This window comes from Globicephala melas, chromosome 4 (assembly GCF_963455315.2).
Source record: "Globicephala melas chromosome 4, mGloMel1.2, whole genome shotgun sequence".
Classification (NCBI taxonomy): Eukaryota; Metazoa; Chordata; class Mammalia; order Artiodactyla; family Delphinidae; genus Globicephala; species Globicephala melas.
The window spans coordinates 4,356,587-4,372,832 of NC_083317.1; the positions used below are offsets into that span (position 1 = coordinate 4,356,587).

A 16,246-nucleotide genomic window follows, 5' to 3' on the forward strand; every position below is an offset into this window, starting at 1 on the left:
TAATCAAACTATCAAAAATTAAATACAAAGAAAAAATATTAAAAGCAGCAAGGGAAAAGTAACAAATAACATACACTGGAATCCCCATAAGGTTAACAGCTGATCTTTCAGCAGAAACTCTGCAAGCCAGAAGGGAGTGACAGGACATATTTAAAGTGATGAAAGGGAAAAACCAAGACTACTCTACCCAGCAAGGATCTCATTCAGATTCGACAGGGAAATTAAAACCTTTACAGACAAGCAAAAGTTAAGAGAATTCAGCACTGCCAAGTAGCTTTACACCAAATGCTAAAGGCATTTCTCTAGGCAGGAAACACAAGAGAAGGAAAAGACCTACGAAAACAAACCCAAAACAATTAAGAAAATGGTAATAGCAACATACATATCGATAACTACCTTAAATGTAAATGGATGAAATGCTCCAACCAAAAGACATAAACTGGCTGAATGGATACAAAAACAAGACCCATATATATGCTGTCTACAAGAGACCCACTTCAGACCTATGGACACATACAGACTGGAAGTGAGGGGATGGAAAAAGATATTCTATGCACATGGAAATCAAAAGAAAGCTGCAGTAGCAATTCTCCTATCAGACAAAATAGACTTTAAAATAAAGACTATTACAAGAGACAAAGAAAGACACTACATAATGATCAAGGGATCGATCCAAGAAGAAGATATAACAATTGTAAATATTTATGCACCCAATATAGGAACACCTCAATACATAAGGCAAATTATAATAGCCATAAAAGGGGAAATCGACAGTAACACATTCATAGTAGGGGACTTTAACACCCCACTTTCACCAATGGACAGATCATCCAAAATGAAAATAAATAAGGAAACACAAGTTTTAAATGACACATTAAACAAGATGGACTTAATTGATATTTATAGGACATTCCATCCAAAAACAACAGAATACACTTTCTTCTCAAGTCCTCATGGAACATTCTCCAGGATAGATCATATCTTGGGTCACAAATCAAGCCTTGGTAAATTTAAGAAAACTGAAATCGTATCAAGTATCCTTTCTGACCACAACGCTAAGAGACTAGATATCAATTACAGGAAAAAAACTGTAAAAAATACAAACACATGGAGGCTAAACAATACACTACTAAATAACCAAGAGATCACTGAAGAAATCAAAGAGGAAATCAAAAAATACCTAGAGACAAATGACAATGAAAATACGACGACCCAAAACCTATGGGATGCAACAAAAGCTGATCTAAGAGGGAAGTTTATAGCAATACAATCCTACCTTAAGAAACAAGAAAAACCTCACATAAACAACCAAACGTTATACCTAAAGAAATTAGAGAAAGAAGAACAAAAAACCCCAAAGTTAGCAGAAGGAAAGAAATCATAAAGATCAGATCAGAAATAAATGAAAAAGAAATGAAGGAAATGATAGCAAATATCATTAAAACTAAAAGTTGGTTCTTTGAGAAGATAAACAAAATTGATAAACCATTAGCAAGGCTCATCAAGAAAAAATGGGAGAAGACTCAAATCAATAGAATTAGAAATGAAAAAGGAGAAGTAACAACTGACACTACAGAAATACAAAGGATCATGAGAGATTACTACAAGCAACTCCATACCAATAAAATGGACAAACTGGAAGAAACAGACAAATTGTTAGAAAAGCACAACCTTCCCAGACTGAACCAGGAAGAAATAGAAAATATAAACAGACCAATCACAAGCACTGAAATTGAGACTGTGATTAAAAATCTTCCAACAAACAAAAGCCCAGGACCAGATGGCTTGACAGGCGAAATCTATCAAACATTTAGAGAAGAGCTAACACGTATCCTTCTCAAACTCTTCCAAAATATAGCAGAGGGAGGAACACTCCCAAACTCATTCTACGAGTCCACCCTGATAACCAAAACCAGACATGTCACAAAAAAAGAAAAGTACAGGCCAATATCTCTGATGAACATATATGCAAAAATCCTCAACAAAATGCTAGCAAACAGAATCCAACAGCACATTAAACAGATCACACACCATGATCAAGTGGGGTTTATCCCAGGAATGCAAGGATTCTTCAATATATGGAAATCAATCAATGTGATACACCATATTAACAAACTGAAGGATAAAAACCATATGATCATCTCAATAGATGTATAAAAAGCTTTCAACAGGGCTTTCCTGGTGGTGCAGTGGTTGAGAGTCCACCTGCCGATGCAGGGGACACGGGTTTGTGCCCTGGTCCGGGAGGATCCCACATGCCGCAGAGCACCTAGGCCCGTGAGCCATGGCCGCTAGCCTGCGCGTCTGGAGCCTGTGCTCCACAACAGGAGAGGCCACAACAGTGAGAGGCCCGTGAACCGCAAAAAAAAAAAAAAAAAGGTTTCAACAAAATTCAACACCCATTTATGATAAAATCTCTTCAGACAGTAGGCACAGAGGGGACTTACCTCAACATAATAAAGTCCATATACGACAAAACCACAGCCAACATCGTTCTCAATGGTGAAAAACTGAAACCATTTCCTCTAAGATCAGGAACAAGACAAGGTTGCTCACTCTCGTCACTATTATTCAACATAGCTTTGGAAGTTTTAGTCACAGCAATCAGAGAAGAAAAAGAAATAAAAGGAATCAAAATCGGAAAATAAGAAGTAAAACAGTGTCTTCCCTGGTGGCGCAGTGGTTAAGAATCCGCCTGCCAGTGCAGGGGACATGGGTTCAAGCCCTGGTCTGGGAAGATGCCACATGCCGTGGAGCAACTAAGCCCGTGTGTCACAACGACTGAGCCTGCACTCTAGAGCCTGTGAGCCACAACTACTGAAGCCCACGTGCTGCAACTACTGAAGCCTGTGTGCCTAGAGCCTGTGCTCCGCAACAAAGAGAAGCTACCACAATGAGAAGCCCACTCACTGCAACGAAGAGTAGCCCCTGCTCACTGCAACTAGAGAAAGCCCGCACGCAGCAACGAAGACCCAACGCAGCCAAAAATAAATAAAAATAAATAAATTTAAAGAAGTAAAATTGTCACTGTTTGCAGATGACATGATACTATACATAGAGAATCCTAAAGATGCTACCAGAAAACTACTAGAGCTAATCAATGAATTTGGTAAAGTAGCAGGATACAAAATTAATGCACAGAAATCTCTTGCATCCTAATATACTAATGATGAAAAATCCTAAAGAGAAATTAAGGAAACACTCCCATTTACCACTGCAACAAAAAGAATACAATATCTAGGAATAAACCTACCTAAGGAGACAAAAGACCTATATACAGAAAATTATAAGACACTGATGAAAGAAATTAAAGATGTTACAAACAGATTGAGAGATATATCATGTTCTTGGATAGGAAGAATCAACATTGTGAAAATGACTATACTGCCCAAAGCAATCTACAGATTCAATGCAATCCCTATCAAACTACCAATGGCATTTTTCATAGAACTAGAACAAAAAACTTCACACTTTGTATGGAAACACAAAAGACCCCGAATAGCCAAAGCAATCTTGGGAAAGAAAACCAGAGCTGGAGGAATCAGGCTCCCTGACTTCATACCATACTACAAAGCTACAGTAATCAAGACAGTATGGTACTGGCACAAAAACTGAAATATAGGTCAATGGAACAGGATAGAAAGCCCAGAGATAAACTCATGCACATATGGTCATCTATTTTTGACAAAGGAGGCAAGGACATACCCTGGAGAAAAGACAGCCTCTTCAATAAATGGTGCTGGGAAAACTGGACAGCTACATGTAAAAGAATGAAATTAGAACACTGCCTAACACCATACACAAATATAAACTCAAAACGGATTGAAGACCTAAATGTAAGGCTAGACACTATAAAACCCTTAGAGGGAAATATAGGCAGAACATTCTATGACATAAATCACAGCAAGATCCTTTTCAACCCACCTCCTAGAGAAATGGAAGTAAAAACAAAAATAAACAAATGGGACCTAATGAAACTTACATGCTTTTGCACAGCAAAGGAAAACATAAACAAGACAAAAAGACAACCCTCAGAATGGCAGAAAATATTTGCAAACAAAGAAACTGACAAAGGATTAATCTCCAAAATATACAAGCAGTTCATGCAGCTCAATATCAAGAAAACAACCCAATCCAAAAATGCGCAGAAGACCTTAACAGACATTTCTCCAAAGAAGACATACAGATTGCCAACAAACACATGAAAGGATGTTCAACATCACTAATCATTAGAGAAATGCAAATCAAAACTACAATGAGGTATCACCTCACACCCATCAGAATGGCCATCATCAAAAATCTAGAAACAATAAATGCTGGAGAGGGTGTGGAGAAAAGGGAACCCTCTTGCACTGTTGGTGGAAATGTAAATTGAGACAGCCACTATGGAGAACAGTATGGAGGTTCCTTAAAAAACTAAAGATAGAACTACCATATGACCCAGCAATCCCACCACTCGGCATATACCCTGAGAAAACCATAATTCAAAAGGAGTCATGTATTACAATGTTCACTGCAGCACTATTTACAATAGCCAGGACATGGAAGCAACCTAAGTGTCCATCGACAGATGACTGGATAAAGAAGATGTGGCACATATATACAATGGACTATTAGCCATAAAAAGAAACAAAAGTGAGTTATTTGTAGTGAGGTGGATGGACCTAGAGTCTGTCATACAGAGTGAAGTAAGTCAGAAAGAGAAAAACAAATACTGTATGCTAACACATATATATGGAATCTTAAAAAAAAAAAATGGCTCTGAAGAACCTAGGGGCAGGACAGGAATAAAGATGGAGATGTAGAGAGTGGACTTGAGGACACGGGGAGGGGGGAGGGTAAGCTGGGACGAAGTGAGAGAGTGGCATGGACATATATACAATACCAAAGGTAAAATAGATAGCTAGTGGGAAGCAGCCGCATGGCACAGGGAGATCAGCTCAGTGCTTGGTGACCACCTAGGGGGGTGGGATAGGGAGGGTGGGAGGGAGATGAAAGAGGGAGGAGATATGGGGATATATGTATACGTATAGCTGATTCACTTTGTTATACAGCAGAAACTAACACAACAATGTAAAGCAATTATACTCCAATAAAGATGTTAAAAAAAATTTTAATAGCCACATGTGACTAGTAGCTACCCTTGTAGGAAGCACAGTTCCAGATAATGTGAGAAAAAAGTAATTCTTAGCTCGTATTCACTGGGCCCCTCGAACTAAACCTAAACCTCAAAGAATAGAAACCCCATAGATGAACCATAAGCAATTCTGAGGGTCATTAATGTATAGTTTCCAGGAGCAGACTTTTTTAAAAAGTGCACTCCTCCATCTTTATGTTCTAACATCCCATCTCTTGGGCACTAAAATGCTTTGGCTCTCAACTGTTCTGCATATTAATTAACTATGTGGAGAGCGAACCCCAGATTGACTGCTCCTTTGCAGTATCAATTCTGGGTGCACAGAAACAGCCATCCATGAAGGATGTGAGTAGCCAGGAAAAAGTCCACTCACAGCAATAAAATCACTTTGAACCAAATTCAGGGGACATTCTGCCTCTGATAAGAGTGTTCAGGGAATGCAGGACTGGAAAGTGAAATCAATCGAACTGACGAGAAAAGAACCACAGAACATTTTATTATTTTAAAGAAACCCAGAGAACATACAGTGAAAAGGTGAAAGGGCAGAATTCAAAAGAGTTGAATCCTGGGGTCGGCTCTGGTTCCCGCAAGCCACCCCACGCAGGGAATGCTGAGTCTCCTGGAAAACTCTGCCCAGAGACTTCCCCGGGGCTCTTCCACACATTTCACAGTTCTGGGTCTACCTTTGGGGATAGCTGGCCTGGACCGGGTGACCAGATACCCATTTTGCTCTTCTAAGGTCTGGAAGTGACCAGATCAGAGTAAACGGGGCCACTGACAGCCCAGGGACTTCCATCCATCCTGGAGCGTCATCAACGTCCTCGCCAATGGCAAATGCTTCAGGGCTCCAATATGGCAGGACCTCTCCTGGACAGGCAAGCAATGGGCAGGCTCAAGAAATTATCTAAATAATCAGGCAAAAATGTCTGTCATCAGCACATGGAAAGATGAGGCACTGGGTCTCAAGGCTCCAGTTCAGCCACCTTAAGGAAATTAGCTGGTAATTTTCTAGTATCCCAATTCTACTTACAAGCATCAGTTGAGGACAAGAAATTGCTCTCTTGCCACAGTTACTCTGTGGGCTTCACCCCAGATGGAGTATAGGAGGAGGAAGCTTTTTAATGAAAATAGACTTAATTTCCTGAAAAGATTAGTATAAGGTCAGGGGGAATGAGTCTTTTGACTCTCTCATGAAGCCAATTGACTGGAGGCTATTTTACTCGCTAAAAAAGAAGTACATCTAAAAAAAATACATGATAGTCTTTTTGCTATATAGTAATTCATTGGAACATTCACCAACATGAAAAGAGGGCTTCTGGTGGGACAAAGCTACACAAATGACTAATGGTAACCTGATGTCTGATTCCACAAATCAAAGAGATCTTGTCAAAGTACCCCAAGTCAAATCTCCAATTACTGGGACATGTTTCAGGAAGCATTAAACCTGAATATCCAGAGACTGGGGGACTTGAATCAGAGGCTGACAAACCCAACCAGAAACCTTATTATAACTAAGAGAGATCAGAGGGACAAAGCAAATACAGAAACATCACAAGGCAGGGAGCTGCATCTCAGAAAAGAAACCTTTGTCAAAAATTGAGAAAGGACGTAGAACGTTCCCTCGGCTTCCATCAAATACCATGGTGGAAGGTGTACCTTAGGCCAACTCTAAAGTTAGCTGAAAGCATCAGACAAATTAATCCTACACACTTTACTATGTAAATTATAGTTCATGTCTTTATAATGATAAATCTGTGTTGACATAAGCCTATGAGAAGCGCGGAGAAAAAAACAGAGGAAAGGAGAGAAAGAAAGGTTACTAAAAATTTAAGCAAGTATTTACCCTACAACACACATGTGTTAGTAGGGATGCTGTTTAGGAAGAGAACTTGCCTAAAATTCAGAAATGCGATGTTTTACTTTTGATTCAGTTAGGAAGAAACCTGATAGCCCTATTGAAGAAGAGATCTCCTTAAAAGAAAGGCAGTACCAGGGCTAGAGGTCCAACATGGGTCATGTTTTAAAGGTATTAAGTAAATGTCAACAATACTTGCAAATAAGGAAAGCAGGTGGAAGTCTGAATGACGAAGGTGCCAATGGGAGGACGCTGACAGTGCAGGGGAGTCTGGGGCTTCTGAAAGTTGGCAGGTTCTGCTACGTCTCTCTTTATTTGCTCAGAAGGGAGAAATAGATGAGAACCTTGAGTGCTCAGAAAGCTGGGAGGGAGCCCGGAATTCTTCTGTGGGATTAGCAGGAGGGCAGGCCTGCTGGGAGCTATGCATGTTCCCAGGAGTCTTCACATTAAATCAGGTTTGCGAAAGAGCCAGAGGAGCTCCACCTTTAAGTAGAAAAGAGAAAAGCCATCTGCCAGCTGAACCCCAAACTGGCTAGCAGGAAGCTTAGAAGGATGTGTCCCACTGAAGGCTGAAAGAGAACCATGGTTCAACACAACCATGAACAAAGTCGAAGGCAAATGAGAAAGACAGCCCGTTGTCTACCATCCATTAAATACTGTACACTTATTAAAGGACACTGTACACAGTATTTGTAATGTTGACTATTATTTACCCTTGTACATTTCCATAACTGCATCTGCAGAGCAAAAGGGTAACCTGGTCGAAAGCACACTCTGACCTTCATTGACCCCTGGCTGCGCCACTTACCTACTGGGAAGGAAATACCCACCCCTGGTGTTAGATTTACACATTTAAGTCTATAAAGTGGATACACACATGACCCGAACTTGGCTTTACTGTGCTGTACCGTTGCTGTATTGTATCGTATGTCCACAGATGCGTGATGGAAAACAAAATTGCTCTGGGGAGGAAAACTGTTAAAGATGTAACTGAGCTCCAGGGCTGTCTGTTCTGTCTCTACGGCAGGCAGAGCCCCCAGTAGGCGTGGGGAAACGGCGTGAATGTGTACACTAGGAAGAGCCTTGTAGTGGAGAAAACACAGAGCTGGGATTGCCTTGCCACCAGGATAAACATCTTTTACATAGTTTAACATACACTGCGTTTCCTAGGAATGCAACTACTGTGTAAATTGAGGAAGGTGATATTTTCAGGGGGAAACTTTACTAAGATTCTTCACCAATCTGGGAAATTCACATCACCAAACCAAGCTGCTCTGGGCGTCGGAGTCTATTTTAATCCGATTTGTCAGTCTGCACTGGGCGCTGCATGTCTGTGGGGATGCTCACAGCCTCAGGCACCCTGCAACTTCATGTGTATCCTACCCAGGGTGTTTACACATAGAGGTACTCATCACCTTCCTGTGAATTCCCTCCTTTTACCCCGCACCCCCAAACTCCTGCATATTGCATCAGTGCGTTTAGAATTACACATGGAGATGAGTCACACTACCTTTGCGTTTCAGTTCAGGGCATTACAAAGCGCTCACTCTACAGAGGGGGTGCCAGGGCTCAAGTTTGGGACCTCTTGTCCTAGAAGCCTGAACCTGGGCCAGTCTCTTGGTTCCTGGACCTCCTGGGCTACGTGAATAAAAATGAGAGGTTTGGACTGACTTCTGTTCGATGATGAAGTGGTTGAGGGGAGCGGGCTGTTTGGGGCAGAGGATTTAGACAAACCACAATTTGAGTGGGAAAGGGCAAAGGGCAGCCGGCGATCAAAAGTCAACCTCCTTCCCCTGGCTGCACACCCGCTGCCCCAATTTCCAGGCATCTGAGGTCACAGTAACAACTTCAGGGCACACATTAATCTTCACAAAGCAATCACAAGCCAGGAGTTTCATCCAGAATTTCAGTGATTAAAGGTTATCAACACGCTGAGTCATAAACTAAGCTACAGATTCCCTGAAGGAGGTGCCAACCAGCTATCACTGTAGCCCCAGGGGCCCATGTAGCACCAACTACCACTGCCTCCAGCTGGACACACAGGAGACCATACCTCTTTGCACCATCAAAATGGAGACCAAGATGCATGGGCAGAGAGAGATGAGCACTTCGGTATAACGTCTCCTGCCTTACTGATGCTGCCCGGGCTTTGCAGAAGAGAGATGAGCACTTCGGTATAAAGAAGAGAGATGAGCACTTCGGTATAACGTCTCCTGCCTTATTGATGCTGCCTCGGCTTTGCTGAACCTTCCCAGTTGTTACTTTCCCTCGTATGTTTCCTTCCTTCCCCACCCCCCCCCCGCCCCACAACTGAAGTTGGGGTTTATTCCCCAGAACCAAAGACTGTGGGTAGGGAAAGTGAAAAAGGAAAGACACGAAGAAGATTTGCAGCAGGAAAATGTGATACGCCAGCTCACGACCCTAAAAAGCAAACCACACGTCAGCTTACTCGCCTTATCTGTTTCGTTTAAATTCTAGGGTCACAAAAATAGATGTGAAATTAAAACGTGCACAGCATTAGGGCAGCAATAGATACCTGGGGGATAGTGACTCTGACCCCATGGGCCCCTTCAGAGATGAACAGTGACACGCACGAGTCCCAGGGCCTGGACACGCAGACTGGCCTTATTGCAGAGACTTCTATCTGCGTTCCACACTTCCTCACAACTCTGCCCACAGCTGCTAGCTTGCAGCCTCAGGCCTGAGTGCTTTGTGTTCACAATACATCCTTTCCAATGAGTCACGGATTCCTCTTGTCAGAAACACCTCCTGGCACAGGAAGTGTTTCAGTGAACCACACCTTGACCCATGCCACCAATCTTCAGGGAGATGCAAAGGTGGCTTTCCAAGCAACGCCAGGCTGCTGCCTGGAACAGTCTCACACTCACCTCCAATGCCCCCTGCCCGGCTCAGGCGCACCTCCAAGTTAGGACTAGAGGGGCCCAACAAACATCAAAGGGTCACCTCCCTGCGACTCAGGTCTGACTACAAAACTGCTGTCTGACTGAGTTTCTATAAAGCGGCGCTCATGAGAACACACCCAGGTTATTAGGAGAATCCTCCTGTGAATTCATCTGGAATGGAGGTTTACATGTATGTACGCACATACGCGTGCCACACCTGCACACCACACACAGATATACACACCACCATGTGCACGTACACAGATACCTCCACACACACAAATACATACATATATACAGACCACCATATGCACATACATACAAATATATACATACATACACGGATATATACATGAGTATATCCCCCTCAAAATGAAACAGCGTTTTGGTGACTTTCTCCCAGTGTGTTCTGAAGTGTTCATGCGGTGCTCCCAAGCCCGGCCGTGCGAGGCACGGACCCATCACTCACCTCTCCGTGTCAAAGTATGAGTCGACGTAGGGATGCGGGGCCCCGGCCACGGCGAAGTTGCTGCTTCCAGTGTCAACAAGTATCTGCAGCTTTTATTTTTAAAGGAAAAACAGAGAAACCATCAGGTTACCTGAATAAGGCAACACTCTTGACTACTTCTTTTAAAAATTAAGTACCAAGAACAATGTATTACTTGGAAAAAACTTACGTCGATTAGAAATATCTTTAAAAAGCTGTTAGAAAACTGAACCCTGAACAGTCTGTCGTGAAGCTCGCATGGGCGAGGTGGAATCAGTTTAGCCTCAGAGAGGAACTCAACCTTAAACGAAGGTAAATTCAGTGGAATAAGTGGGATTTTTCCTTTTTCAGCTGCTGGCACCTGGTAACCAGGCAGAGCCCTTTCTCACCCTGGGCTCTTGGCCGGGTTTGTCACTTGGCTGGGGTAGCCCTCCTCCTGCCTTTCCAATCTCACTTGGAAATCCTCATTCACCCCCTCCTCTCCCTCCACACGTCCAGGATGCTTTCCCAGACTCGTCCTGGCACTGGGCATCCCTCATCTCTGCTGCATAGCACCTAGGAACACCTGTCAGAGGTACCACTTTTTTTTTTTTTTAGTTTTAACGAGCTAGCATTTACACACAAATAAAAACAGAAGATCTTGGATTTTCCACTGGCGCGCTCTGGCATGGTGTTCTCCCAAACCAAGATACAGGAATTCCTCTTATTCCCCGAAGGTCCCTTTCTGCCCCTTTCCAGTCAATCCCTCCTGTTTCTCAGAGGCAACCACTTTCTGAATCCTATTACCAGGGATTGAGTTCACCGGTTCCTAGACGTTATATAAATGGAATCATGTGGAGTTTTTGTCAGGGGAGCGAGAGGAAGGTCCAGCTTCTTCTGCTCAACATGTTTTGGGGCTTCTCGCACTGAATAGAGAGACGATAAATGCCCCTTTATGCCTCGTAACTCTGGGAAATGAATTCTCTTAATTCCGTTTACGAACACAGTCACTAGAAAAGCTGCAGGGCCTCACGACAGAGGCTTCGGAAAGATTTCAGACAGAACGCAATTAAAAAAGTATATTATCTTGTTCTCCATTCAAATATTTGATGTTCAACAGCCTGATCTCCCAAGCCACAGCCTGGATTGGAATGGGCTTCACCTGAATTTCACATAAACATTCCAAGGGCACCAATTAAATCTGCATGAACTTGGATTCTACAGGAGGGGAAATGGGGATGCCGAGGAATCCTCGCATGTACCACCGAACAGTTGGTAACAAGGAAAATTAGGTGGAGATCTGTCTGCAGGTCCATGGGGCTGGGCCAGATAGTCCTACCAGGCAGAGTTCTCCCTTTCTTGCTGCTTCTAAATGCTCTGATTTTCAGTGGGCATTCATGTCAGAATCTCTGCATGTTTTTTTTCTGTTTTGTTTTGTTTTTTTTTGCGGTACGCGGGCCTCTCACTGCTGTGGCCTCTCCCGTTGTGGAGCACAGGCTCCGGATGGCTCACGGGCCCAGCCGCTCCACTGCATGTGGGATCTTCCCGGACCGGGGCACGAACCCGTGTCCCCTGCATCGGCAGGCGGACTCTCAACCACTGCGCCACCAGGGAAGCCCTCTGCATGTTTTTAAAAATACCTCCTTAACTTCAATTCTTTTAAGAGATGGGTTTATCTCATTTACATCCAATTATACACATTTTTCTTAATCTTATCACTTCCTCTGTCACATTTTCTGTTTTAATCCTGCCCTTCAGGATTTTTATGGAGGCCTCATCTGTAGCAATGAATGATTAAATCATTAGCCACTGGTGACTGATTCAACCTCCAACCCGTCTCCCCTCCTGGAAATGAGGCTGAAAGTTGCAACTCTCTACTCTCAGGGTTGGTTCCCATCCTTCAGGGCTTTCCAACAGCCAGCTGACTGACGTGACGCAGGTGCGGTTGGAAGGGACTTGTTATGAGAAACAAAAGACACCTTTATCACCCTTATCACCCAGGAAGTCCCAAGGGTTTCAGGAGCCCTGAGCCAGGAACTCGGACAAAGACCAAATACATATTTCTTTGTATAAATGTGTTTCTTCATATAAATCACAATATCACATATGGACAGTGGGAACTCAGCAAGGGCCGGAGCCTCACCCATCATTGGAATAAAGCTCACTCTGTCCTCACAGCAGACATAGTCCAAGCTGACCTAATAATATATGTAACTCACACGGCCTTGCGTCCTCAGTGCCGTCTCCACGTCCTGGATTGAAAAGGTTCCTGAAGGCAAGATGAGCTTTTAAAGTTGCTCTGATGAAGGTAGTAGAGAGATGAAGAAGAAAGGAAAAGAAACCCAAAAGCCCAGAATTCCAGGCTCACGGCAGCCATGAAAGCAGGCCGTTTTTACAAGCCTTTCTTGGGTCTCACTGGCAAACACGCACCCAACAGCCCAGCAGGATGCCTGTGGAAAGGCCATGCCACCTGACAGCCGATTCCCAGGCTGGCATTCCACATCCACACACGATGCTCCTGCAAAACCAGCCCCAGGCAGAGCAGACACAGGACCGCTGTCCTGGGCATAATGGCCCCATTCCCTGCAGATATTTCAGTCTGCTCTCCTGGGTGTGGAATCCCACCTACAGCCTCCGCATCACACATCAGAACCAAGTCCTCTTATACACTCCCGTCCTCGCTTCTGCCACGCTGCACGTTACCCCTCCTCGCAGAGGCAGGCGACACAAAACAGAAAGTCACACCCAAACATAGACGGCGTTATTTTACACAGAAGACTCCTAATGGCCAGGCGTTCGTCCCCAGCTGTTTCAGCACAAGACAGCTTTCAAGAAAATTCAATTTGCAGTCACGGCTCGACCAAGTTGGTCACCACCTCGGCCGTTCCTGGAGGATAAGATTTGAGGCGAGAGACGGCCCAGATAAATGAGGCAGCCACAAAGCCAGGGAAGGAATGGATTTCTAGAGAGCAGTAAATGCTCTGAGTTGGGCTTCAAGTAATGCTTCTGAGCTGCCCACACCTTTTTTCTGTGCGATGACCTGGAAACGGACTTTTCTCACATTGACTTCTCGTGCCAGGGCCATGATTTTCCCTTTGCAAGTCCTAGTCTCAACTGCAAAGGAAAAAAAAAATACAGTCGCTTGCCCTATAAATTTTGCAGCATCCACCCTGAAACCACTGACAGGCAAAGGCTCAGGGTGCAGAAGTCTTCTGGATGCCTCACCCCTACTCCACTCGCTGCACATGCCCTGCTGCGTCCTTATCCCGGGAACTTCCAACATCACTTCCTGTCTCCTTGGGTTCAGCTCCAAGTACACACAACAGTCTAACCACAGAGCCTGTCGCTCAGCCCCATAAAGGGACACTGAAAATACATACAAAATCGGGATATGCTTTGCACTTTCGAAGCACAACTGAAAATGATGCAGAAGTGTGTAAGAAACATCATCCCTGCTTCACAACAAGAAATGCAGAAAGGCCTCCGAGAGCTGCAAGTCCCCGCTTCCTGCCCTACACTAAGCAGCCTCCTGTAGAACCCACGTGCCATTTCTTCCAGAATTTAGGAACGCAGACAAAAATCTGTCTCCACAAGGAGCAAGCGTCCTGTGTTCTGATGGTCACTGGCTTTTCACTGCTCCCATCTTTCTGCCAACCTCAGGGCTCTTTTATGGAAGAAGCAGGTCCCCACTGTGCATCATTTTCACACTGGAGCCTGTCTTCTCCGGAGAACATCCAAGCACAGGGCACCCCCATGCAAGTGGGGCCCACGTGAGGCTCACCAGCCTTTCTCCATCCAGCACCTTGGACAGTGCCCAGGGCAACCTAGGTGCTCAACGAACAGCTGTTGAATGAATGAAAAAGTGGGGGACTGAGAGACTTCCACCGAATGGAGATGACCACATGTAAAAGAGATAGCTAGTGGGAAGCAGCCGCATAGCACAGGGAGATCAGCTCGGTGTTTTGTGACCACCTAGAGGGGTGGGATAGGGAGGGTGGGAGGCAGACGCAAGAGGGAGGAGATATGGGGACATGTGTATATGTATGGCTGATTCACTTTGTTATACAGCAGAAACTAACACACCATTGTAAAGCAATTATACTCCAATAAAGATGTTAAAAATAAACAAATAAATATAGGAAAAATGCACATTCCAGACAAACGGAATGTGTTTATTGACTTATAAAAGCAACCTGCATTACGCACCGACCAATTCTACACAAAATGTGGAGAGGGCAAAAGATCTCAGATGACCTTTTCCAGAAGACAGGGTGTGAAAATCCCATTACCCTCTAAGTGAAGACTTTCTTCTTTGCAGGATGCTTCTTTGACAATATTCCCCAGTTTTAGCAGCCCCACTCAAACTTGCAGAACGAAATTTTATAAAATAATCATGAAACAAGGACAGCCATTATGCACAAGTTACTGCTGGGAGGGAACCGGACGGGTTTTGATGGTGGACAGATTTTTCTCCATGTCAGGAGGGCAGTCCTGTCCTCACGTCACTGTGGCTCTTCATTTTGCTGGGCAGTGACGGAGCACACAAGGCCTGGGACCAAGACCACGTCGTCCTCCTGTCCTGTTCCTCTGCTCCCTCGTGCGGGAAGGGGGCCGCTGACCTCTTTCACAGGATGCCTGCGAGGAGTAAATTCAGTCATATGAAGCGAGTAATAACTGTTAGCGCTGATCACACACGCAACTTTCAGCAGGAGGTGGGGAGAGAGGTCAGTCATCGGTGGCCATTGCCACAAACTCCATGACACTCCAAGGAACCTCTGGCCAGGGCCGGTTCTGGAACGATTTGAAGCTAACAGATTCTCTAGGAAGATTCCTTTAGGGGACAGTCAGGACTCTATATCGCCATGCCCTGCTCTGCCTAGACAAAGCTTACTTGTTTTTTTGTTTGTTTTAAATTTATTTATTTTTATTTTTGGCTGCATTTGTTCTTCGTTGCTGCGCGCGGGCTTTCTCTAGTTGCGGCGAGCGGGGGCTACTCTTTGTTGTGGTGCGCGGGCTTCTCATTGCGGCAGCTTCTCTTGTTGCAGAGCACAGGCTACTGTAGGCGCATGGGCTTCAGTAGTTGTGGCACGCGGGCTCAGTAGTTGTGGCTCGCGGGTTCTAGAGCACAGGCTCAGTAGTTGTGGCGCACGGGCTGAGTTGCTCCGCGGCATGTGGGATCTTCCCGGACCAGGGCTCGAACCCGTGTCCCCTGCATTGGCAGGCGGATTCTTAACCACTGCGCCACCAGGGAAGCCGCTTGTTTTTAAAATGGCACATCTTATGGGGTTTTATTTTCCTCCTTTTGTTTTCATACAATTATGAGCCACCTCTCCTGCTCTCTGCCAGCGAGCGGAGGTTAATTACAAACCACACACAGTGCTGTCTTTGAGACCCAGGCAGAGTCCTACGTCCTCCAAAAGGCCTTTCAGTGGCGGCCCTGATCCATTCCTCTCCTCTGACAGCCGTGGCCTGATTTTTGGCCCCCTCCCTTGTCTGATGTCTTTTACTGGCCTCTCATTTCTCCGAGGTGCACAGGTGTCCTCTCAGTGAGCCTGTAAGTTGCTCGAGGGCAAAGCCCTTTTTATTAGTCTTTGGAACAATCTCCATAATGACTACCTTTGATAGGAATTCGATAATCACCTGGTTCATAAGATGGGGAGGAAATACACATGAACTCCACCTAGGAGTGGAAAGCTGATAAAGAAGGTAAGCCTGCCAAGAAGCTGGAGAGAATTCACTGGGCGAATTCCTGATACACTTGTGCACATACTTTATTTAGCTTTTCTAGAATTGGCTAGAGTGGCTAACTTAACTTCCCAGTTGCTATATGATCACACGCTTCCTCTTAATTATCCAAGGCTAACCAGAGGTAGGAACAAGATGAT

General features: G+C 44.6%; 1 protein-coding gene across 1 annotated transcript in view; it reads right to left on the reverse strand.

Moving 5' to 3' along the window:
• The window catches only part of BACE2 (beta-secretase 2), an 86,391-nt gene that overhangs the window by 42,359 nt on the left and 27,786 nt on the right, over positions 1–16,246 (reverse strand). Inside the window, exon 2 of the mRNA XM_030835451.2 lies at positions 10,365–10,453. Coding sequence (XP_030691311.1) covers positions 10,365–10,453 — 89 coding nt within the window. The remainder of the gene's footprint in view (positions 1–10,364; positions 10,454–16,246) is intronic.